The 27,405-nt window shown below is 42.6% G+C and overlaps 1 protein-coding gene across 1 annotated transcript in view; it reads right to left on the bottom strand.

Annotated features, from left to right (window-relative positions):
- pcdh15b (protocadherin-related 15b) overlaps nt 1-27,405 on the bottom strand; it is a 219,146-nt gene that overhangs the window by 162,503 nt on the left and 29,238 nt on the right. Inside the window, exons 3-5 of the mRNA XM_052478256.1 lie at nt 14,399-14,516; nt 9,284-9,298; nt 7,899-7,964 (exon numbers count right to left, since the gene is read on the bottom strand). Coding sequence (XP_052334216.1) covers nt 7,899-7,964; nt 9,284-9,298; nt 14,399-14,489 — 172 coding nt within the window. The 5' untranslated portion in view covers nt 14,490-14,516. The remainder of the gene's footprint in view (nt 1-7,898; nt 7,965-9,283; nt 9,299-14,398; nt 14,517-27,405) is intronic.

The raw sequence follows: 27,405 nt of genomic DNA, 5'->3' as shown, positions 1-27,405 counted from the left end.
CTGGTTGAGAGAATGCCAAGAGTGTGCAAAGCAGTCATCAAGGCAAAGGATGGCAATTTGAAGAATCTCAAATAGAAAATATATTTTGATTTGTTTAACACTTTTTTGTAAACTACATGATTCCATGTGTTATTTCATAGCTATGTCTTCACAATGTAGAAAATAGTTAAAAAATAAAGAAAACCCCTTGAATGAGTAGGTGTTCTAAAACCTTTACCCGGTATTGTGTAAATAAATAAATAAATAAATAAATAAATATATATATATATATAAATAAACTCAGCAAATAAAGAAACTTCCCTTTTGCAGGACCCTGTCTTACAAAGATAATTCGTAAAAAATCCAAATAACTTCACAGATCTTCATTGTAAAGGGTTTAAACACGGTTTCTCATGCATGTTCAATGAACCATAAACAATTAATGAACATGCACCTGTGGAACGGTCGTTAAGACACTAACAGCTTACAGCTTACAGTTATGAAAACTTAGGACACTAAAGAGGCCTTTCTACTGACTCTGAAAAACACCAAACGAAAGATGCCCAGGGTCCCTGCTCATCTGCGTGAACGTACCTTAGACATGCTGCAAAGAGGCATGAGGACTGCAGATGTGGCCACGTCAATAAATTGCAATGTCCATACTGTGAGACGCCTAAGACAGCGCTACAGGGAGACAAGATGGACAGCGATCGTCCTCACAGTGGCAGACCACGTGTAAACAACACTTGCACAGGATCGGTACATCCGAACATCACACCTGCGGCACAGGGACTGGATGGCAAAAACTGCCCGAGTTACACCAGGAACGCACAATCCCTCTGTCAGTGCTCAGATTGTCCGCAATAGGCTGAGAGAGGCTGGACTGAGGGCTTGTAGGCCTGTTGTAAGGTAGGTCCTCACCAGACATCACTGGAAACAACGTTGCCTATGGACACAAAGCCACCATCATTGGACCAGACAGGACTGGCAAAAAGTGCTCTTCACTGACGAGTCACGTTTTTTTCTCACCAGGGGTGATGGGTGAGTTTATGGTCGAAGGAATGAGTGTTACACCGAGGCCTGTACTCTGGAGCGGGATCAATTTGGAGGTGGAGGGTCCGTCATGGTCTGGGGGGGGTGTCACAGCATCATCGGACTGAGCTTGTCATTGCAGGTAATCTCATTGCTGTGCGTTAGAGGGAAGACATCCCCCTCCCTCATGTGGTACCCTCATCCTGACATGATCCACCAGCATGACAATGCCACCAGCCATACTGCTTGTTCTGTGCGTGATTTCCTGCAAGACAGGAATGTCAGTGTTCTGCCATGGCCAGTGAAGAGCCCGGATCTCAATCCCATTGAGCACATCTGTTGGATCGAAGGGTGAGGACTAGGGCCATTCCCCCCAAAAATGTCCTGGAACTTGCAGGTGACTTGGTGGAAGAGTGGGGTAATATCTCACAGCAAGAACTGGAAAATGTGTTGCAGTCCATGAGGAGGAGATGCACTGCAGTACTTAATGCAGCTGGTGGCCACACCAGACACTGACTGTTACTTTTGATTTTGACACACGTTTTTTGTGGGACACATTATTCCATTTCTGTTCGTCACGTCTGTGTAACGATTGTCTTCCTCTTCTGATGAGGAATAGGATGGATCGGACCAATGCGCAGCGTGGTAAGTGTTCATGTTTATTAGAACAGAAACACTAAACAAAATAACAAAGAGAGTGAAACGAAAACGAAACACTCCTGTAAGGTGCAGCAACACAAAACAGAAAACAACTACCACCACCCATAGTGGGAAAACAGGCTGCCTAAGTATGGTTCTCAATCAGAGACAACGATTGACAGCTGCCTCTGATTGGGAACCATACCCGGCCAAAACCAGAAATACAAAACATAGAATACCCACCCCAACTCACGCCTTGACCAAACTAAAATAGAGACATAAAAAAGTAACTAAGGTCAGGACGTAAGTCTGTGGAACTTGTTCAGTTTATGTCTCAGTTGTTGAATCTTGTTATGTTCATACAAATATTTACACATGTTAAGTTTGCTGAAAATAAATACAGTTGACAGTGAGAGGATGTTTATTTTTTTGCTGAGTTTAGATTATATACAGTACCAGTCAAAAGTTTGGACACACCTACTCATTCAAGGGTTTTGCTTTATTATGACTGTTTTCAACATTGTAGAATAATAGTGACATCATCAAAACTATGAAATAACACATAAGGAATCATGTAGTAACCAAAAAAAATGTTAAACAAATCAAATATATTTTAGATTTTAGATTCTTCAAAGTAGCCAACTTTTGCATTGATGACAGCTTTGCACACTCTTGGCATTCTCTCAACCAGCTTCATGAGGAAATGGATTGCTTTAATAGACAGTGAATCACATGGCCGTGGCTTCTATATCAAGCTGGCAGACAGGCATTGAGGTATTCAGTTTCTGCCCGATTGAACGTTTCTTCAAAGGTAAGCCATTTATTATATCGTTATTTCTGACTTTTCTGTCACCACCTGCCTGGTTGAAAAGGATTTTCATTTGTTTGAATTCGGGGTGCTGTCCTCAGATAAGCTCATGGTTTGCTTTCGCCGTAGATGGCGTAGCAGTAAGTCATCCTGTCGTCCTGTCCCCTGTATATATCGCTTCTTTTTCGTTTTTTTTTCCATATTACATATTTTTCTTCGCATACCTCTTTAAAAACATTTTGCTAAACCTAAGCTTCCAAATAATCTCCTGCAACCCGCCTCACCCAATGTAGCTTTTTTTCCTAAAGTATTTATATTTACTTCGGAACCGAAACCCCTCAACTGAAGCTAGCCAGCTAATCCACCAGCTATGCTAGCGGTCTTCAGCTAACCGGTCATCAGCTAACCTTTAGCCCGGAAAGCTCTCGCCAGTTCGAACAACGCGACTCTAACCAGAGCATAACGGACCTATTTATTTTTCATCCCCGGATTCCCACCGCAAACGGAACATTTTTCAGCTGGATCTTCACAACTAGCTATCTAGCTAAACTGCAACCCCGGATGATTACCCCTGGCGAGCGTTTCCACCCACTTAGCTTGAAGCTAGCCCGGCCAGAGCACCTGTAGCACACCCCTGCTACCCTGTCTAGCCCGGGCCTACGAACTGTTAGCTTGTTAGCACAGGCCTGCTAACCGTCTGAATCGCCGCGTCCCAAACACTCTCTGGACCCATATTTACTTTCTATCTCTTTTTGATTTTTAAATAGTTTATACCTTCCGGAAACCTGCCTCACCCATTGTGATACGGAATCGCTATTATTTAAAAATTTTTAGAACACACTCAAGAACCTCCAGACGCTAACCAGCTAACTAGCTACAAGCTATTTAGTCATTGTTAGTTTTTTTAACCTGGATAACACTCGCCAGTCCAGCTTCCCTGCCCATCCACCGCTGCCCCCTGGACACTGATCTCTTGGCTACATAGCTGATGCACGCTGGACTGTCCATTAATCACGGTACTCCATTCTGCTTGTTTGTTTTATCTGTCGGCCCCGTTGCCTAGTCAACGCCATTTTACCTGCTGTTTGTTGAGCTAGCTGACTAGCTGTTGCTGTCTCACCTACTGTTTTAGCTAGCTTTCCCAATTCAACACCTGTGATTACTGTATGCCTCGCTGTATGTCTCTCTCAAATGTCAATATGCCTTGTATACTGTTGTTCAGGTTAGTGATCATTGTTTTAGTTCACAATGGAGCCCCTAGTTCCACTCTTCATACCCCTGTTACCTCCTTTGTCCCACCTCCCACACATGTGGTGACCTCACCCATTACAACCAGCATGTCCAGAGATACAACCTCTCTCATCATCACCCAGTGCCTGGGCTTACCTCCGCTGTACCCGCACCCCACCATACCCCTGTCTGCGCATTATGCCCTGAATATATTCTACCATGCCTTCAGCCGCACCCTCATACTACTCCTTCTCTGCTCCGCAGGTGATGTGGCGGTAAACCCAGGCCCTGCATGTCCCCAGGCACCCTCATTTGTTGACTTCTGTGATCGAAAAAGCCTTGGTTTCATGCATGTCAACATCAGAAGCCTCCTCCCTAAGTTTGTTTTACTCACTGTTTTAGCACACTCTGCTAACCCTGATGTCCTTGCCGTGTCTGAATCCTTTCCAGTCAGGAAAGCTAAGGCCAGCTACTTCAGGCAGAAGTTTGCATCCTGTAGCTACAACTCCAAAAAGTTCTGGGACACTGTGAAGTCCATGGAGAACAAGAGCACCTCCTCCCAGCTGCCCACTGCACTGAGGCTAGGTAACACGGTCACCACCGATAAATCCATGATTATCGAAAACTTCAATAAGCATTTCTCAACGGCTGGCCATGCCTTCCGCCTGGCTACTCCAACCTCGGCCGACAGCTCTGCCCCCCCGCAGCTCCTCGACCAAGCCTCTCCAGGTTCTCCTTTACCCAAATCCAGATAACAGATGTTCTGAAAGAGCTGCAAAACCTGGACCCGTACAAATCAGCTGGGCTTGACAATCTGGACCCTCTATTTCTGAAACTATCCGCCGCCATTGTCGCAACCCCTATTACCAGCTTGTTCAACCTCTCTTTCATATCGTCTGAGATCCCCAAGGATTGGAAAGCTGCCGCAGTCATCCCCCTCTTCAAAGGGGGTGACACCCTGGACCCAAACTGTTACAGACCTATATCCATCCTGCCCTGCCTATCTAAGGTCTTCGAAATCCAAGTCAACAAACAGGTCACTGACCATCTCGAATCCCACCGTACCTTCTCCGCTGTGCAATCTGGTTTCCGAGCCGGTCACGGGTGCACCTCAGCCACACTCAAGGTACTAAACGATATCATAACCGCCATCGATAAAAGACAGTACTGTGCAGCCGTCTTCATCGACCTTGCCAAGGCCTTCGACTCTGTCAATCACCATATTCTTATCGGCAGACTCAGTAGCCTCGGTTTTTCGGATGACTGCCTTGCCTGGTTCACCAATTACTTTGCAGACAGAGTTCAGTGTGTCAAATCGGAGGGCATGCTGTCCGGTCCTCTGGCAGTCTCTGTGGGAGTGCCACAGGGTTCAATTCTCGGGCCGACTCTTTTCTCTGTATATATCAATGATGTTGCTCTTGCTGCGGGCGATTCCCTGATCCACCTCTATGCAGACGACACCATTCTATATACTTTCGGCCCGTCATTGGACACTGTGCTATCTAACCTCCAAACGAGCTTCAATGCCATACAACACTCCTTCCATGACCTCCAACTGCTCTTAAACGCTAGTAAAACCAAATGCATGCTTTTCAACCGATCGCTGCCTGCACCCGCATGCCCGACTAGCATCACCACCCTGGATGGTTCCGACCTTGAATATGTGGACATCTACAAGTACCTAGGTGTCTGGCTAGACTGCAAACTCTCCTTTCCAGACTCATATCAAACATCTCCAATCGAAAATCAAATCAAGAATCGGATTTCTATTCCGCAACAAAGCCTCCTTAACTCATGCCACCAAGCTTACCCTAGTAAAACGGACTGTCCTACCGATCCTCGACTTCGGCGATGTCATCTACAAAATGGCTTACAACACTCTACTCAGCAAACTGGATGCAGTCTATCACAGTGCCATCTGTTTTGTCACTAAAGCACCTTATACCACCCACCACTGCGACTTGTATGCTCTTGTCGGCTGGCCCTCGCTACATATTCGTCGCCAGACCCACTGGCTCCAGGTCATCTACAAGTGCATGCTAGGTAAAGCTCCGCCTTATCTCAGTTCACTGGTCACGATGGCAACACCCATCCGTAGCACGCGCTCCAGCAGGTGTATCTCACTGATCATCCCTAAAGCCAACACCTCATTTGGCCGCCTTTCGTTCCAGTACTCTGCTGCCTGTGACTGGCACGAACTGCAAAAATCGCTGAAGTTGGAGACTTTTATCTCCCTCACCAACTTCAAACATCAGCTATCTGAGCAGCTAACCGATCGCTGCAGCTGTACATAGTCTATTGGTAAATAGCCCACCCATTTTCACCTACCTCATTCCCATACTGTTTTTATACTGTTTTTATTTATTTACTTTTCTGCTCTTTTGCACACCAATATCTCTACCTGTACATGACCATCTGATCATTTATCACTCCAGTGCTAATTTTGTAATTATTCGCCTACCTCCTCATGCCTTTTGCACACATTGTATATAGACTCCCCCTTTTTTCTACTGTGTTATTGACTTGTTAATTGTTTACTCCATGTGTAACTCTGTGTTGTCTGTTCACACTGCTATGCTTTATCTTGGCCAGGTCGCTGTTGCAAATGAGAACTTGTTCTCAACTAGCCTACCTGGTTAAATAAAGGTGAAATAAAAAATAAAAAATAAAAATAAAAAAGCCTTTTTGAAATCTGACACTGCGCCTGGATTTCCAAGAAGTTAAGCTTTATTTTGTTGTACTACACTTATATTTTCGGTTATCTTGAATATTGATATTTCTGTAGTTTGAATTTGGCGCTCTGCAATTTCACTGGATGTTGTCAAATCTATCCCGCTAACGGGATTGGCACAGGAAGGAATCACTAACAGGTTAAAAATATTTTTTTTTTTGTTGAGCTGCTTAAGTATAACTATAAATGATATGCATCTCAGGGCTCCAGCTATGCATTTGGTTTGCTCAAGATGTCAAGATCAAGCTTCTTGGTTACAGCAGAGACATTCAATCCACTTCTGGATCAAGATCCCTGTTGCCTAAATTATTTTGTGTGTTGAAATAGGGCCCCTTGTTTGCACTTCTGGTAATACCGTATACCCTGGTATAGTATAGAAACGGTATGATTGTACGAAAATACGGATACCGCCCAACTCTACTGCTGATGTCCATTGCCAAGAAGTGTGGAAAAGCCTTGATGCTCATTAGGCAGTTGGTAGCTAAAACAACAGCCAGCCACTGACTTCCGCTTATACCTGTCAAATGCGTCAGTAATGTTCAAACGGAATTACAGGTAACAACGAAGCCCAGCCCGGGCCACCACACCAAATAGTGAGTCTGGAGAAAGAAGGGAAAGAGGGGAAGAAGGAGGGAGAACAGAGAGATCTATTACAGCGAGGGGCCCCTGGCTGTGCAGCATGCTGAACACCATCTGTGATGTGGCTGCCAGGGACCGGCCCAGCGTGTAACCATCAAGGGAGGTTTTAAGAGGGAGAGAAATATGGCCACAACAACGAACAGAAACAGCAGCTCCACTCATTAGTGCCTCCCTCCCTGGTGGGCACATTTAAATTCACCCATAAACTGGTAATGGCTTAGCCCTCAACTGAGGGAAACAATTAGGAAGTGGAGAATGTGGAGTTTAAGTGGTAAACACACACATGGTGAAAAACCTCCAGAACAAGAATTTTGTGAACTATTAATTTGTCTGTTTTATTACATGGGAAAAGGCAATGCTCTTTGAGGTGTGGTCCTTCTGTGGCTCAGTTGGTAGAGCATGGCGCTTGTAACGCCAGGGTAGTGGGTTCGATTCCCGGGACCACCCATACGTAGAATGTATGCACACATGACTGTAAGTCGCTTTGGATAAAAGCGTCAGCTAAATGGCATATATTATATTATTATTATATATTATTATTATAGGTGTGAGGAGCTTTTCATTCCCTGCGACTCAACCAGGGTTTGTGATTATTTATGATCCCAGCTTCTGTTACATTTTAATAATTTAGAAGACGCTCTTAGGCAGAGCGACTAACAGGAGCAATTAGGGTTGAGTGCATTGCTCAAGGGCACATCGGCAGATTTGTCACTTCGTCGGCTCATGGATTCGAACCAGCAACCTTTTGGTTACTGGCCCAACGCTCTTAACCATTAGGTTAACTGCCACCTCTGACATTGGTTCATTGTTTCAACAATGCTTCATGTAAAGAATACATACCATTTGGGCTCTCTTCATCTATGGCAACAATTGTGGCAGGTGGTCCAGTCCTGGAGAGTTTGCATTCTGAAGAAAAAGAAAAAAATTACATTAACCTGTAATCTCCTGTTACGCACCATTACAATTTACAGTCGTACTATGACTAGAAGCCACACAGGACGGAACATTGAATGGAACTAAGCTATATAGATGTACTGCCATGGGGGAGAATAAAGGGAGAATATGAGCAAAGTGCACAGTGGTAATGACATATGACTTCTTTATGAGCAGTATGAGGCTATTACCGGAGGGTTGGTGGGGGTAAATACACTTTTAGAAAAAAGGGTTTCAAAAGGGTTCTTTGTGGAGGGATAGCGTTATACCAAGAACCGTTTTGATCTGAAGAACCTTTTTTGGAAGACAAGGGTTCTTTGTAAGGCAATGGGTTCTACCTAGAATCTTTAACATCCTAATACCTGTTTTTGGAAGAAAGGGTTCTTTGATGATTCTTTGGAAGGCAAGAAGGGTTCTACATACAGTATAACCATATATCATATTTCCTAGGATGCTCTATTTCAGGGGGATTTTCAGAATTGTTTGTTTTAATAGCTGTGTTTTGGCATGTTACATTGATTGATTGATTGATACATTTTATGCTACACAAAGATAAATAGCATAGATTTTGCTAAACTAATCCAATCTGTTAGTAGTTGTACTCATTACTGAGATGGTTGTTCCAGTTTACATGATCGAGGTAGTTTCAGTATTCAATCTTCCCTAACTTGGCAGTCATTCTGAGTGCCGGTTGCGGGTGATATAAAATCCCACGTGTTGGATATCCTAACTCTGGCTAGATTCTAATAGGAATGAATTAAACACCACTTTGCAAGCCAGCATAATGTGACTTGCAGGCTTGATGTTGCCTGTAAACCAGGAGTTTCTTAACACCACTGTGTTATAACTAGGCCCTCAAACAAAGGCCTTTTGATATATGTAATGTATTGTCATAAATCATTTAACTTGAAAGGCTAATAAGGCTGAGGAAGAACCCTCCAAAGATACGTGTATTTTTAGAACCCTTCGGAGATGGTTCTAGGAAGAACCTTTAGATTATAAAATTGTTCTTGGTAGAACCCTTTATAGAGGGGTTTATAGGAAGAACCGTTCATAAAGTGTTCTAGATAGAACCATATACAGGGGGTTCTATGAAGAACACTACATAAAGGGTTCTAGGGAGAACCCTCTTCAAAGGGTTCTGCCTAGCACCAAAAAGGGTTCCCCTATGGGGAGTAACCGAAGAACCCTATATGGTTCTACTGAGCACTTTTTTTCTCCCTGAGAGTGACTGCTAGAGTCAGATCACAGAGAGACATAGGGAGAGACAGGGAAAAGATCCATCGTCTTACCATCATACTGCCAGTCTGGAGTCAAAGACAGTGTCATCAGCCAGAGAGCAGAATAGAATGAAGGAAAGAAAAAGACGAGCAGGGAGTCAGAGTTCCATAAGATACTTGAAAGAGAACAAAAAAAATAGGTAAAAGTGATGAAAGAAAAAGTATCAAAAGAAAAGTACAGAAACTTTGTAACTTTGAAACAGAGATGCGAAAGTTCACATTATAGTACATTATAGCACATTATAATCCATCACTTGCACCTCAAAACACAATCTCCACCGTCCTTCCTTTCCTTGCCAAGAGCTACAGAATCAGTTATAAATCCATTTATGATATAAGTGCAGGTGGACTTTGAGCAAGTAAACATAAATATCTCACCATCAAGCCCACTTTGACACCAGCCAGGCGACTAATTAAGCTATTACCTCAAAAACATTTCACCCCCTTAAATGTTTCCCCTTCGCAGATCAGTATGCACAAACATTACCCACAACCCACTATGGTAGATTTACAGTCTAGCACAGAGCAGTGGGACGAGGCTGTGGTGGTGGAGAGGCATCTGAATAAAGTGCATCAGTGAGTAATTTGATGAACACCGTTCCTGGGTGGCAGGCTGGGAGAGATCTATTGCATCATGGGACTGCATTTGTTTTACGGGGGGGTGTCAGTCTCACCCCATCACTCCCAACCTCCCGGTTTAAGACACACACCTTTACAAAATATGAATGGCTAGTTATGAGAAGACCGACAGCTTGGTATAAATCACACTGCGTCAACACAGTGTTGAATTCCCCCTGAAAGAAAGGGATGTGGTCACGGGGGAAATGGTTTCCTCAGGGACGGTGCACTTGCTGGATTATTACTTTAAAGAATACAACTATTCATCTTCCCAACACAATAGCCGTTCGCAGATGGCGGCGGTAGTGGGTGAGCAGTGCCGCCAGTACGTTAACACTAGGAAACCATTGCTAATTGACAAGACATCAAAATGTTCAAGCTCCCATATAGACAGCTCCAAAACGGTCTGGGACTTGAGTTCGCTTGATTATGTCGGTATGTCGTATCTGGAGAATGGATGTATGGACAAGCAAGGGGCAGCAACAGATGAGAGATACGTTTAGAGTCCTTATGCTTTTAGGTCCTCGGTGTGGCTGGCCTTCATAAATGACTAATTACCCACTAGCTGACTAGAGTTAAATGAGTCACATGACATCAGAAAGGCTGTAACCCAACAACCCCCTGGCAACTGTGGCCCTCATATCAACGCCAGCTACTGTAATGCAACAACCGTCTCTACGGGAGAACAAAAAGATAGTGTGACGTTGAAATATTCATGGAGGGGGTGTTACTTCTATATACTAGTACGCAGAACAGAGGGACTCCTGTCTGTGATCGACTTTCCAGATTCCAAACAAAGAATGTTTTGATCAATTGTTTGGGACTGTTCAATAGCCAACCGCCGCCTATAGACACAGTATCCAATTTCACCTACTGTTTGAAAGACAATGTAACCAATATACCAGTTTCCACAAAGGCATGTATATTTTGTATGTGTAGGCCTACAGCTACGAACATCCTGATGCACACCGTGTACACTATCCAACGTCATGTTATTGCATATTGTAATATGATTGCTATTCATTAATACCAGAAAGTATATTTAAGTAGTGAGTAACAGGCAAACATTTCAAAACAACATCTCAAATGCCATAGTGTGTAGCAAATGCCTCAATAAGCAGACATTCAGTAAGCACATTATCTATCCAATCATCCAATAACAAATCCACAACTTTATACGGATGCCCAAAACTGTAAAGGTCAAAAGGAACAGTCCCCTAAAACCTGCTCCAGCCAAAAAAGCAATCTCCAATAAACTGATAAGTGTACCTAAATCTAACAGTGAGAAATATACTTGTATTTGATTTGATGGATTCAGCCTTATTTGAAGCAACACCAGTTTGGACTTAAGGTTGGTGTTATTATAGCCATTGGGGTCAATACCTGACCAATGACACACTGCATTCAGGTGTTCTCTCTCCACAGATCATTGGTTCAAAGGAGACCACTAGGATTAGTATTCTATTTCAGAATAATGAGGGTGATGAGATCATTGGCTAACATCTGACCCTCTAATTGGTTAAACGGTTAAATGTTTCTTTGACCCTGCAGGTGTATCATTCCTCCCATAGAAATATAATTTACTAGAACAGATATCCCCATTTGAGTCAATGCACTGCAATTCTATTTCTATGCAACCCCCCACTTGTCCTGATATGGCACCAGAACATTGGCTGATGACAAAGTGGAGCGACGACGTGTGACAGTGAACTTTTGATGTTAAAAGAAAATCCCTGCATGTGCCCGCTCCTCTAACTGTGATGACCTGTATGAGAGATGCTGCTATGAGATTGGACCGACACCATCCAGAGTAATCGCCACAGAAATCAATAGCCAGCTATAAGGAAGCTACCTGCATAAACTCCAGGTCAGCGAGGTTAGATTTACTCCCAGGACGAGAGGCCATTCTAACCACGTTATTTCTCCTCAGCCCATTCAAGAGAAATACAATGTAAAGGGGAGTGGTTTGGTAATGAGTTAGGGTTTTTTGTATGTGAGGTGAATTGGATACAAACAGAGTATATGTGAAATTGATAAATAATGATAAAACACAGAATGTGATGTCCATATATATATATATTTTTTAAAACACGCGTAATAGAATCAGCAACAAAAACAATTGCGTAGAGAACTTCACTAAACAATAAGTGCTTCTACCATAGCATAAGATTTTCTAATCAAAAACATAATGCAAAATATTAATGATACAAAGAAATATTCAATATTCATTCCAGAATCCACTTACAGTCCACTGTTCCTGTACCATGAATAATTTCATACTTCACTAATGTTTCAGTTTGACTTTGAATTAAAACTCTCAATGGGGATAAACACATTAGGATATGATATTCAGAGTTTGTCAAACCACCTTTTGAAGTCAAAGCATGATGAGCACAACAGGTGGCAGTGCCTGACTTATTTTGGGCATTCATTTAGTCCGTGCACACCCATACCACCACCACCCATCCCATTATCTCTAATGAAGCAGATAAAAAGAATCTCTCTCTCTCTCTCTCTCTCTCTCTCTCTCTCTCTCTCTCTCTCTCTCTCTCTCTCTCTCTCTCTCTCTCTCTCTCTCTCTCTCTCTCTCTCTCTCTCTCTCTCTCTCTCTCTCTCTCTCTCTCTCTCTCTCTCTCTCTCTCTCTCTCTCTCTCTCTCTCTCTCTCTCTCTCTCTCTCTCTCTCTCTAAAAATGGAAAACACACTGGGGAGGTTACAGTCAGTGTGGTGTCTGGACAAGAAAGAGAAACATACAGGCTGGTGCCCCAGTCTGAGCCAAGCGGAGGCTGGCAATGCATGCTCCCCTGATAAAATTAGTTCTGGAAGTTGTGTCAATAACCTGATCTCCACCATCAAATAGTGTGCTACTGTGCTTGGCCTGAATAGTAAACTGGTGGGAACTCTGACAAACAAACCAGAATACAGGAATTGAAATAGACTTTGTTTTAACTCATGAACCTCAAAAAGAACTGAGGGGAGACATAAATAAAATATTGATGAGAGTAGTGCTAATAAAACAAGTGAATGTCCTTGATAGTTTGCTGTGAAGTTAGTTTGTTTTTCTCATGCGATTTTAAATATGCAACTAGCTAAAGTAGGTCTATAGAACGATATATTATTCCTATGCACATATTAGCTATACACTTATATTGATATGTACAGTATAGCCCAGAGGGGCGTGTGGCACATAACAGAGAGATAACTATCTGGATAAGTGTGTAGGTGTGAGTGGGACACTTTGCATGCCCGGGCACCTGAGTGGCGCTGCTTAGTGCTCAAGGGGAACCAACCTCCAGTCCCATTAATACACAGCGCTGGATCCACGGGATGAGCCCCATACTGAGACACATCCATACATAATGCAATGGAGAGGAATCCCACTCTGTCACCTAAGAGGGGAAATTCAACTTTCTAACAGGAGAAATAGAAGAAGAGAAAGAGAGGTAGATAGAGAAAGCGAGAGATAGAGAGAGAGAGAGAGTAAAGAAGAAAGCACGGGCCAAAATTAGGACTGTCTTGTAGGTGACACTGATCACTGGCTTAAGATGGTATCTATTGCTCCATGGCAACCACAGGATGAGGATGCACTCATTTGTTTCTGCATTGGAGATGCTTTGCCACAACACACTTGTCACTATTGTCTTGCATCCATCTCCTACAGCGGCAAAGTGATATTTTGAAATTGGAATAGGAAGTACTTGACCATGAGTAGTAATGTTATGTCACAATCTAGGCGTTCTGTTTGTCCCTACATGGATAGACAGACTAGAAACTATTTTCCAGCACTGATATGCAGCTTGATGATCATTCTAGTTAGAACAATACTAACTACAGCCTCAAAACCTTATGCCCTAATTAAGACTAAATTGCACTGTACATCAGAAAGTGACTGATTTCTGAAGCAGAGGTGAAATTCACATTGGGCCAAGGTGAGAACAATTAATTAAAGTGTCAGTCATTCAATTGATCAATTTGATTGATTAAAAGTGTCCAACATTAGTGGCCCAACACGATAAATCAGTTTGAAATAGACATTTCCCTGTTTTCTTTTTTAAAAGGTCTCATTTTGAGCGGATTCAGACAGACGAAGGAGCGTCAATAAATCAATAGTACATTTCTGAATATTCAACTCCATTCAGGCACTGGTCAAATGTGGAGGCAGTAGCATCCGTGACTTCACTGACATCAACGTAAAATATGCTTCCGTGAATCAAGTATCGCCACGTAAATCCAGAGGAATCTGTCAGGTTGAAAGTGAATCAACGAGCAAACGGCTGCAACTGAGCAGGAGTATAGAATCAGAGCTTATCATTGGGTGGAGGCAGTTTGAACATGAGACCATTAATCAAATACAGTGGTACAAATGGTATAGAAATACAAAATCAAGATAAACCCATTCAGTGTATTTTAGCATCTGGGTATTCTGAAACAAAAACAAAAACAGGCATATGTGGTTGTATATTCGCCTTGTTTGCATAGAATATAGGTACTTGAGGTGTGGAGGACTTACCATCTGTGTCTTGTGACAGGCAACACATGGCTAACAGCAGAAGTTCTATCCATATTCCTAACCATTTGAAGTGCCATGACCTCATTTGCATTTTCGTCAAGCGTTACTGCGTGCCCACCTGGAGGGAGAGAGAGAAAAGAGAGGGATGAGAATGACCTTTTCTGTTGTGTATATCATAAGGGCCAGGGGTTGAGTTCAACAGCAAAAAATGACCCTTGGACCTATTCACTAGATCTAAGAAGCTACATAGCCAGGTGATAATTAATAAGTGAACTCTTGTAGATCCAAACCTTGACATGAACATCCACAACACAAAGCAAACATAAATTGTCATGGTATATACATTTTTTTTTTAAAGTTACTTTTTCATCATTTTATCTCCTTTACAACTCTCTACAACATTTGCCACCGTCTCTCAGGAATTCGGAAAAACCGAACCCGAACAGGTGAATTACAGGTATTCTGAAAGGAATCCGACACCGGGGCTTTATGAGTCAGTCCATTTCAAAAGGAAATTTCCCATCCAATTTTACCTTTGGGAAATAGTCTTTTATCGAAGGGCTATGGGTGTCTTCTGTCAAATTCAGGTTCTCTCGTGTAATACCACCGGGGAGGAACTACATTTAACCTTGGCCTTTGAAGTAGACAGTGAAGTTGATAGGTGTTTTCCACCTGAGAGACACAGTCCACAATACAGTATAGCTTTGATGTTTCCTCCATCATGGATGCTCCATGTCTTCAGTGGTAAACTTATTTTACTGTATGAAAACCAGGCTTTGCCAGTTATCCCTGCACTACTGATAATATACCACCAAAAAAAATAAACGTTTTTGGGGAAATATATTGAGAGGATAGTGAGAGGATAATCTTGTGGTCGAAAATACATGAAATTGCTAAAATGCAGGAACTGTGAACTTACGACCTTGTGGATCTCACAGACGGTGCAGAATGCAATGCTTTGCATTATACTTCACGGAAAAGAATTTCACTGAAATGAAAAGACACAAAGCAATGAACAAACGGAGAAACGCACTGGATTGAAACACTGTTTCAACGGGAGATACTTTGGCAGAAAGTTTGAGTCCTGAGCTAAGGAAGAGATACCAGACAGACGGAGACCGATCGTGACGGAGGCTTTCAAAGCCAACCGATTCCTTTAACGTCAAGGCCCTCCTCTTTATGAACTGATCGCTCCACAGTCATGCAGGCTCACTGATCATTATGCACGGTCTTTGTTCCTCTCAACCAAGAACTTCTTTGGGAGAGACAAATACAAATGTAATCCACTCTATTGTCAGAGTGGATGCATCTCTTTCCCCGCTGTAGTTCTTTCCTCAGATTAAAAAGAGAAAAGACCACTGATAACCAAGACTCAAAAGCAAAATGAACACTAGTGTTTCAAAGCCTTAACGCCAAAATGTGCCTGGTTTTGTCACGTTTTCAGAGCTTTTAATCTACAAAAAGGTAAGACCATAGAGACAACGTTTTGAAAAACATACAGTACCAGTCAAAAATTTGGACACACCTTTGAATGAGTAGGTGGATCCTAACTTTTGACTGGTGCTGTACATCCACACACACATACACTGAACAAGTGCACACATGCACACACGTACGCCCACACACACACAAACACACACAAGCATGCACATACGCCGACACACAAACATCTTTCCCAGTATTGATAGGTCTCAATAAACTAATGGCCCAAAACAGTACCTTTCACTTCAGCATTAATCCCGGAGAGTAACCATGTGATTGGCTCAACCTTCCAGCAGCACAATCTCACAAAAAGGCTCAACATCTACTCTAACAACAACTACCTTTTTCTTAATATTCTTTGAGAGGGAAAGCTAATATATTTTTGTAGATTAAAATGATTTTCCAATATTTTATAATGTGGAAAAAGTTGGCATCGGAAAAGAAAAAACACTTATTATTTGCTCCCTGCTGGGGTTTCTCTTGAATAGGCTGTTGGTTCGTCCTGTAATATAAATGTCTATACATTGGAGGAGGCCGGAAAGTAACATGGTACTAAAGTCACCAACGTGTATTGCCTCTCTAACAACAGTACTCAGAGGAGGAAGCTGAGAAAGCAGACAATGATCAGCTAGGTAATGGACCACGTTGAACTTGTTAACACTGTTAATCCATTTCTGTCACCGGCGTTTCACTAACTACGTGAGGAGACACGCCATTAGCCTGGCGCGCTACCTAACGGGAAACTACTCATTGGGAATAATGAAGCGGATAGGTTATGTGATGTGGCGGAACTGGAAATAACACTGAAGGATTACTCTTACCGGTAATTACTCGATCAGTAAAAATCGGCCATCTTTACCTTACTTTACACGTCAGTAAAAACTCGATAAACCTTTAAACATATTAGTCTGCCCAATAGCGCTCTGCTGTCTTGGAAAAGAAAATATGAAATATTTTGTCAACAAAAAGTTACATCTCATTACTGTATTGGGACACTGTGTAATGGTCTTGAAATGGTCTTGCCCAGGGAACTGATATCTATTAGGATGGTGACAGTTTCCCTCCATTATCCACAGTGAGAGGTGATCATGCAGGCCTGGGTTGTAGTGGAGCTGCAGCCAGAGGAGATTGGCTGCAGGCTGCAGTCCTCAGTTGGCACTAATGCCCGTCACTAACACTAACACCGGAGCACCTTGATTTACTTCTGCTCATTACTCATGCAAGAGGGCATCTCTGAATCATCCACAACCCTCTGTTTGTCCTCCAATAAAGATCTCCAAGCTCTGCTAAAGCTACTGAAGCCTAAGTGATAAGACAAAGAATGCAAAATGAAGGCAAGTAAAAATATGAATAATTGATTAGATTCGGTATTTTATTTGTTAAATTCTTTGAGTGTTTTTCCCTTATCAAAAAAGCTGTGAATGACTCATGTAGTTGTTCAGGGATGAATAAGGGAAACAAATTAATATAATTAAGTGCATTATAATCCAGATTGCCACAAATGAATGCTCTGACTGGAGTGCTTTGTGTTAATCATAATGAAAAAAAATGTATGATGGAAAGTAAAGTGGGCCTGCGTGCCCTGTGCATCCCCAAACATCCATACAGTACCTCTCTAGGCTTATTCTCATACTTGCAAGTGTTGTTGAGCATAATGTCCTCGACACTGTGCTTGTGCTATTTGTTCTACACCACATGTAAGTAAACTAAAGTATGCCAATGGATATCATTAGACTACCCTTTTGGGTAGGGGGCAGTATTTTCACATCCGGATGAAAAGCGTGCCCAAAGTAAACTGCCTGTTACTCAGGCCCAGAAGCTAGGATATGCATATAATTGGTAGATTTGGATAGAAAACACTCTAAAATGATGTCTGTGGGTATAACAGAACTGATATGGCAGGCGAAACCCCAAGGACAAACCATCCAGGGAAAATAAATATTCAGCCTACCCCTGTTTTCAATGGCAATCACTTTTATTATAAGGCAAAATCCTCGCAGATTGCAGTTCCTAAGGCTTTCACTAGTTGTCAACAGTCTTTAGAAAGAGTTTCATGCTGGTTTTGGAAAAATGAGCCAGAAATTGTCATTTTTCTAGGTGGCTCCCATTTTGGCTGTAGTGTTTCCAAGCGCGTGGAAGAGAGCGCGTTCTTTGGTATTTTTCTCCGGTAAAGACAATAACGATTCTCCGTCTTAAATTGTATCGTTTATTTACATATAAGGATACCTAAGGTTAGATTGTAAACATTGTTTGACTTGCTTGGAAAAGTTTATTAGTAGCGTTTGGGATTCATTTTGTATGCATTTTGGTGGATCGTAACTGGGTGGATTATTGACTGAAGCAGGCCAGCTAAATTGAGTTTTTATGGACATAAAGGACAATTATAGAACAAAAGGACCATTTGTGATGGATCTGGGACATTTTGGAGTGCCAACAGAAGAAGATCAAAAGGTAAGGCATTTTTTATAATCGCTATTTCTGACTTCCGTGGCGCACCTGCCTGGTTGAAATGTGTTTTTCATGCTTTTGTACGCGGGGCGCTGTCCTCAGATAACCGCATGGTGTGCTTTCGCCGTAAAGCCTTTTTGAAATCTGATACAGTGGCTGGATTAACAAGAAGTTAAGCTTTATTTTGATGTATTACACTTGGGATTTAATGAAAGTTAAATATTTATAATTCTAAGGTTTGAATTTCGCACTCATTTCGCACTCACGCAATTTCACCGGATGTTGGTCAGGTGGGACACTACTGTCCATAACAAAGTTTTTAATGTAGCACTGCAGAGGGCTGCAAAACAATAAATGGCAGCCCTGAAGGTATCCCAGTACTATTCAGCACCAAGGACCGCAGTCCCAATATTACCAGTAATGTTCAGAGCCATGGACAGCAGCCCCAAAAGCACCAGTACTATTCAGCACCAAGGACCGCAGTCCCAATATTACCAGTAATGTTCAGAGCCATGGACAGCAGCCCCAAAAGCACCAGTACTATTCAGCTCCATGGACAGCAGCCACATTAGCACCAGTGCAATTCAGCTACATGGACAGGAGCCCCAAAAATAACTAGTAATATTCAGTGCCATGGACAGCAGCCCCAATAGCACCAATATAATTTATAGAGATCTTGTCTTTGTATCTGTGCCATTATAGCTCTATTTGTCACATGCTTCATAAACATCAGGTGTGGACTAAAAGTTAAATGTTGACTTGCGGGTCCTTTTCCAACAATGCAGAGTTAAAGATAAGCACATTTTGTTGACTTGCAGCCAGTCAAGATGCTCTCAATGGTGCTGCTGTAAAACTTTTTGAGGATCCGAGGGACCATGCCAAATCTTTTCAGCCTCCTGAAGGAGAAGAGGTGCTGTCCTGCCCTCTTAAAAACTGTGTGGGTGTGTGTGGACCATGTTCATTTCTAGGTGAGAAATTCAACCCGCTCCACTAAAGCCCCATTGATCTGGATGGGGGCATGCTTGCCCCTCCGTTTCTTGTAATCCACGATCAGCTCCTTTGTCGTGCTGATGTTGAGGGAGAGGTTGTTGTCCTCTGACCTCCTCCCTATAGGCATCCTCATTGTCGTTGGTAATCAGTCCTACCAGTCGCGTCGTCAAACTTGCAAAAGTTGATGATTGTGAGTCGTGGGTGAACAAGGAGTACAAGAGGGGACTAAGCACACACCCCTGAGGGGCCCCGTGTTGATGGTCAGTGTGGTGGATGTGTTGTTGCCTACCCTCAAAAGTCAGTGAAGACACTTGCCACCTGGTCAGCACATGCTCCGAGGACGTGCCCTGATATTCCATCTTGCCCCACGGCCTTGTGAATGTTAACTTCTTTAACCTTTTCACACGTCCCAACAAATGGATGTGATCATTCTATAGTGGTCCCTGTTGCGTACGATCAAACCAGTGTGATTAGGATGCTTGATTAGAATGCTTATTTAGAAAGTACATTTTCGATTGACCCAACAGTCAGCATTTGAGCTAGCCACACTGTCACAGAAACACTGCGGTGCAGTGCCTTAGAATGCTGCACCACTCGGGGGTCCCCACAAATTGATTTTAACAAACAATTGGTCCCCCCAAAATGCGTCCCTCCGCTGAATTTCAAAATCCCGATGTGGCCCCTGAGCCAAAAAGTTTGCCCACCCCTGATCTATATGATAGCACCATTACTAGTCAACACCATGTACCACAATAGCAGCCTCAGTAGCACCAGTATATCTCCAGTACTATTCAGCACCATGGAAGGCAGCACTAATTGCACCAGTGCTATTCAGCACCATGGACGGCAGCCCTAATTGCACCAGTGCTATTCAGCACCATGGACGGCAGCCCCATTAGCACCAGTCAATTCAGCACCTTGGACAGCTGTCCCATTACCGCCTTCCCTTTAGGCACCATTGACAGTACCCTCCACTATGTTTTCAGCATCACATGCAGAGTCGGCTGGTCAGACAAACTTTGGCAGCTTGAGCACTTAAAAAATATAGATTGTTTTAGATGGGTGTCCTCCTAACAGACTTTTTCTAAGCAGAGGAAGAAAAAAATCTGTGAGCCCGCCATCGTATAAAACAACTTTCAAAGCTGACTGCTTCCAGAAGAACATTTGATTATTTTGGTGTGATTTAAGAAAAGGGGCTCTCAATAATAAAGTCAAAGAAAAACTCATAAAGTGAGGAGGAGACAAAGACAAAAGCCTCGACTGAGTTTAGGAGCAATTTAAAACATTCACATGCTCTGTTTGAAGGTCTAGCGTTCAACCTCCATGATAGAGGTCAAACCTCTCCGTCATGCGTTATGTTCTTCCCTTCCATCCTCTGGATGGAAGTGAACTGACTCCATGCAGGTTTGGGGAGAATGGAGACAGACCGAGACAGCAAAGACTATTTGTTTTAAATGACAAGCTTATTCAATGAATACCCGCTTTTATTCTTTTCTCCCTGTTCTGTTCACTGCTACTGGCTACAGATTGGTCGAGGTGGCAATGATGGATGGATGCGACAAACATCCCTGGACAGCTAATTAAAGAAACCTCATTTGATAAGGGGGCTCCAGACTTAAAGAGCATTAAATGCAGGGCCTGAAAGCAGGCTGAATCCAATTACCCATTGTCCTTAATGGCAGAGAGAGAAAGCTTATAACAAGCCATTGGCAACCAGTCTGACTGTGTATGATCCAAAAATGAATTTTAAGGCTTTTAAAAATATATAGTAATTTAATCTAAAATTAAAAATGGATACAGTCAAGTGCTGAACTGCTCTACAATTCACTCTTTCTCTATAGTACTGGATACAAACATACAACTGAATGAGAGACAGAAATGCAATTCAACGAGTATCAGGAAACAGTTAAATGCTAAGAGCGGCTTGTTGACCCTGACCAGGAAGTGTCCTGACCTTTTGACTCACTGAGATCAGTGATGAGCCCATGGCAATGTGTACACATCTGAAATGGTAAACACGATGATGTGGCTAAACATCAGAAGTGAATTTGATGTTAGCATTTTTATCTTACACTTGGAGAAGGTTACCATCACTAACAGCCCAGAGGTTAGGCTTAAGAAACTGGATAACTCTTGTAGTTCAGCATGTGGGCCATTGATAACAGAAGTTTGAACCCAATTGTTTTTGTACCTCAATGGATGAGGTCTACTACCGGGCTGTGTGTGCAGGCTGACACTTGAGGTCATATGAGCTAATATGACACTGATATATCCATAATATACAGTTAGGTACACAACTTATGTAGGCTTATCATGAGTTCACTCATATTAATACTGACATTATGCATACAGTAGCTAGAGGGTGTTATGGATTGGAAAATGAGGCTAGTCTAAAACAAAAATGCACATAAGCTCATAAGTGTTCATGTAAATCCAGGTACTGTGAGCCTAAAGAGAAAGTCTTCCTTGTCCACAGGGCTTGGCTTAACCGGATATGGTAGATATTGCAGATGGTATGGCGGGAAGGGTCACTGCACCCATTCCGTTTGAACTGCTTTTGACGAAAGTCTGACATAATGCTACATAATAAGGCATCGGCGCCGAATATTTGATTCTTTCTATGAACACTGGGAAATTGCTGCAGGGAGAATATTCATATTCCTCATAAAACATCCAAATGTGAGTGTCTTTATTATTTTGCTCCTGCTAAAAACAGACACCGAATTCGGGAAGCATTGGCAATTAAACGTTGCCTTTTTTTCTTTTTTTTTAACGCTGTAGGCTACCCCTATTTTTCAAATATCAGTTTGGGACACTTTCATTTGCAGTTAGGCTACTTTTATCTTACATCTACAAAGACAAGGCAACAGATTGTTAAGAATGTTCACAGTAATTGGATGACCCGTTGCATAATCCTGCGTGCTCGATGTACGACAGGATAGTGTAAATGTAAGCTTGATATAGAGAACTACAGTATTGTAAAGCTTTCGTTCACGCGAGTGCTGTTGAAAAAAAATGTCAGATTAAACGAATTCCATATAGTTCTGCAGGTATGGGATAACTACATTCACGTAGCATAAGTGGTGTCGTGTCGAGGATAACCGGCTACACCTTTGTATGTGTTCTATAACGCGCTAACAGTATCCCCAGCAAGTAATAACTAGGTCATATCGCAAAGAATCGTTCACCCAGGATGACCAATCTATGAATTTGACAAATAGTGACAACCAGTCTGTGAGATAAAATACACCGACTTCAGTAGGACGGTGCAATAGACGACTGGCACATCATTCCGTAAATCCCTAAGAACGCATGTTTTTCAAAACGTGTTTTTCTTCTCTAACAGTAATTGGCAGAAAAGGTCTTACCATATTAGCTCTAAAGCCATGTACATCCCGTTCAGATAGTGCTTCTTAGGGCAAAGCGCATCCCTGAACATCATCAGGAATTCTGCCAGCCTCTGTTTTCTTTGCTTTCCCGTTCCCCGTTCTAGAGTGACTTTCAGAACCAGAAATCACAAACGCCTCCTACGAGAAATGGCAAAGTAGCCAGTGTGGAATTTGTTCGTATGAATTGATGACTTCGACTATTTGAGCGCCTAAACAGTATTCCCCTTGCCGTGCTCTATGTATTAATCTGAGCGTCGCTGCTAAGAGAGCAAATGTCCCTTGGGGCCGTGCATTCACACCAGCACTAGAACGCCGTAATCTCATTAGCACACAAAAGGCACACTTAGATTATATGCGCAGAATACGGTACATGCGCCCCGCTGCGGACAGCGCACTATGGGCAGACCAGACAGAACATTCCACACAGGCTACAACCAAGCATGGGCTGTGTTGTAAACCTTATTAAATGAACTAATGACTCCTCAACGTGTTTCATGTTTTTGTAATGCCAAGAGACGGTTGACTATTGTGTGGGTGCAATACTGTAGCCTACACCTATGGGCTACGCTTGCCAAATTGCGTGGAGGGGGGTGCAGTGCAATTATAGCTCAGTGGTTTTACCTATCTGTCCATCTGTTCAGTGAGTAGGATTACTTCAAATTCTGTTGCGCCAGGGTATTCAGAAATACATGGACCAGTAGTAGTAGTGAGCGGCCCTAAAATCGACTGTGATAAAGTCGAGCAATGACACAAAGGTGATGTATTTCCTTTGTGTGAATGATGTAGAAACTGATGGACAGGATTATGAGGGGGGGGCATGGTTGGTATTCATTTCAAATGACACTTAAAATGTAGTATGTCTCAGTCACAAGGCAATGAAAAAAGAAGATAATGCAGTCTGTGGTGCAATAGTAGTCCCAATGATTAGGAGGGAACTGACATCATAGATATTACAGATTGAATGATAAGCATTTTACAATTTGGTAAGCTCCACACTTCGCTGATTCCATTTGGAAAGCAGATGTTTGCTTCCTACAGTGTCAGATTGTTATTTAATTAATCCTGATATAGGATTTATTGTACACACCTGGGAAGATCAATTCAACCATTTATTTTAAAAACTCTCGGACTTGAAAATTACCCTCTGGAGCATGACAACATGAATTTACAACTTCAGATGTTTACTGTAGTATTAACAAAACGAAAGGAGTTTTGTGAGGGTAATTCCAATCTAAGATGCAGGTGCCTCTATTACCTTAGCAAATCAGCAGACCGAAACCATTTAACATACACATCCACATAAATAAAAGGTAAAGCAAAAAATAAACAACCTTCCAGTCTTATTTATGGGAACTTGACACATTACAATTCTATCCCGATGGCAATGTGCCAACAATAAGAGAGCCTTCAAAACACAGACAGAGAGAGAGACAGAGAGAGAGAGACAGAGCGAGCGAGCAAGAGAGAGAGCGAGCGAGCAAGAGAGAGAGCGAGAGAGAGCAAGAGAGAGAAAAGAGAGCAAGAGAGAGCGAGAGAGAGAAAAGAGAGCAAGAGAGAGAGAGAAAGCGAGAGAGAGAAAGTGAGAGAGAGATAGCGAGAGACATAGAAAGCAAGAGAGCGAGAGAGAAAGAGCAAGCAAGAGAGAGAGCAAGCGAGAGAGCAAGCAAGAGAGAGAGCAAGAGCGAGTGAGAGAAAGCAAGAGAGAGAGAAAGCGAGAGAGAGAGCTAGAGAGAAAGCAAGAGAGCGAGAGAGAGCAAGCGAGAGAGAGAGCGAGAGAGAGCAGAGCAAGAAAGCAAGAGAGAGAGAGCAAGCGAGAGAGCGAGCGAGCAAGCGAGTGAGAGTGCGCGTGCGAGAGAGAGAGAGAGAGAGCACAAGAGAGAGAGAGAGAGCAAGAGAGAGACTATAGGAGCCAATCTACAGACAGGCAATAAAGATTTGACAGACTCTGCCCAACGCAGAGACTAAATGTACTCTTCTCATGGTTACTGAAATTATACAGGCCTCAATGACGTCTTCAATTGGACTGCCTGGTTTTGTTGTGCCAGAAATAATGAATGTGTTATTTGGAAAGCAAGAATGGCAATAATGGTACACTACTAGGTCATTTGTACGAGTGGCTTTCACCCTTGCAGATGCACTGTGTTGCCTCACATTATAATAAGGCAATGTGTGGACCTAATATGCAAATATCCCCGTAAGTAATGGATATATGTACACATTTCTAATGTATGATGTAGTTACTGACTGAAATTAAAATGTCACATTTTCAATTAACACAGAAACCAATCCACCCTCATATAAGCTAGTGGATTCATGTTTGAAAGGTGTAAAACCCTGACATGAATATATTCTATATGATCACACAGGCCCGGTATCACAGCCTGAAGCTAATGAAATACATATGTTCAGGCCTTTTGCGCTATATGTTTAGCCCTCAACTCTCCATTTCAAAGACCCACAGCAAAAAAAAATGGCAGCTGTTCAACAATGTCATTTTGCTTGACAAAGGATTTAGTCCATCTCAAGTTCAATGGACACAGAATACAATTCAATGTGCGTAGCTACTGTACAGAACCACCAGCATGTAACTGCTGCCATTTCTTTTGACCTATGTTGTTAGCTGAGACTTTCCATCGGGCGGGAGTAAAGAGTGTGTGTTGGAGCTCTCCATGGTGCTGACCATGCTTTGGCTCAAAGACAGACCTCAAGGAAAACCACTCAGTATGTTAAGTGGTGACAAATATGCTACTGTGTCATTGGATAATAACACATCCCAATAAAAGGGTATTTAGCCCAATCACAGTATGTAGACACAATGCTGTGTGCAAAGCTATTATGCTGTTGGAGGGACACTAGTGATCGAACACTGTGTCTATACGTGAAGTTGACACCCATATACGGTAGAGTATTTAAGACTGCAAATCTCCACAGGGGTCCGAAGACATCAAGGTCTTGAAATCCCATCACGGTATCAGGGTCTGATCAGGGCTTCGGGTCCCTCATCGGTATCAGGGTCCCTCATCGCCGGCCACCTGTCCACAGGTTCCTGTATCTCTCTCGCTCTCGTGCTCGCTATCTCTGAGCTACTCAACAACTCTTGTAGTTCGAATTTCACCCACTGCCATTCCCGTGCATGTGGTTTGGTTGTTGGCTACATTTATTTCTTTACATCCTGGAGCTTCAACCTGTGTCTTAGTTAGTGTAGGTCTGCTGGAGAGACATGATGCATGTGGAGGATTGTGAGGCGGGTTCTGGCTCTGTGGTCCATTATAACAGTGCTAATTGCTCCTTCTCCAGTGGCAGTTAGGTGCCCTTGGGGCAGGAGCTGGCTACAGCAGGCACGCACACACACACACACACACACACACACACACACACACACACACACACACACACACACACACACACACACACACACACACACACACACACACACACACACACACACACACACACACACACACACACACACACACAGCTTCCAAATGTCACTACAAAGTTACTGTGGAGTTGTGTGTAAGTTGTGACTTATTTTTGCCTTGGTCTCCACTGACATTGTGTGGGGAGTTCATATGTACCGTATGTGTCACGGTGTGGGTGTGATTTGGGTGGGCATTCTATGTTTTCTATTTCTTTGTTTTTGCCGAGTGTGGTTCCCAATCAGAGGCAGCTGTCTATCGTTGTCTCTGATTGGGGATCATATATAAGTTGTCATTTTCCGTTTGGTTTTTGTGGGATCTTGTTTTCTGTATGGTTACGTAGCCTTAAAGAACTGTGCACTTTTGTTTTTTGTCGTTGTTGTTTTGCTTTTGGTGTCATAAATAGACGATGTACGCCTTCCACGCTGCACCTTGGTCCAGTCATTCTACCAACGAGAGCCGTAACAGTATGTTATGAAATTTGTGTACATTCGGTGACAGCCTACAGTAAATCTATACTTAGAGCATGATTCGTGGCTGCCTATCAAGCATAATAAAAAGGGACAAAGGAAATTTCACAATGGATATGAAGATGAGGGTAGTTGTGAGTACAGATGTAGAATCTTCATTTGATCACTCTTTTGGTTGCTGAGAATTTTCCTGCACAGCAGGAAATGTAAACTTCTGGTGTATTCGAGTTTTAAAAATGCTTCTGAAGTTTGTAATTTCCACTTTAAAATGTTAGACTTGATTTGCCCTAACAAAACATTTATCAAGCCCCACATTACCACTAATTATAATCCACATAACCATTTCCTGGTGTAGCAAACTGGCTCAAATTAAGATCCTGGATCTGTAAGTGTCATTCATCTGTTATGTTTTATTGTGTTCCATTCTTTTCGGGGTTGGGGGAATATTTTTAAAACCTGCTTCTTTACACGTTCCTCAGGAGAGATCATTTGGAAAGATCCACATTTATTGACAGTGTCTTTAAAATACCACCAGCCAACAGGACTCTCAGTCTGAGCCTTGGAATCCTCAGATAAGAGCACTAGTACACCAAAAACCAGACGACTATTCAGTTTAGTCATGGCAACGCTGGAGCGAGTGTATAGAGAAATAAAATGTGTGTCTGAAGTTATGAAAAGCCCAAAGTCATTATATCTGCTGTTTCCAGAGAAACTGTGAGAGGGTGATTACTGGAGATTACTACCACCTGCCTGTGCTGCCAGTCAGTGGTACCTGAGAGACCCAAGGCATACAGGGCCAGGAGTCGTTC

Source organism: Oncorhynchus keta, chromosome 24, assembly GCF_023373465.1.
Source record: "Oncorhynchus keta strain PuntledgeMale-10-30-2019 chromosome 24, Oket_V2, whole genome shotgun sequence".
Lineage (NCBI taxonomy): Eukaryota > Metazoa > Chordata > Actinopteri > Salmoniformes > Salmonidae > Oncorhynchus > Oncorhynchus keta.
This window is presented reverse-complemented; position numbering and strand designations above follow the sequence as displayed.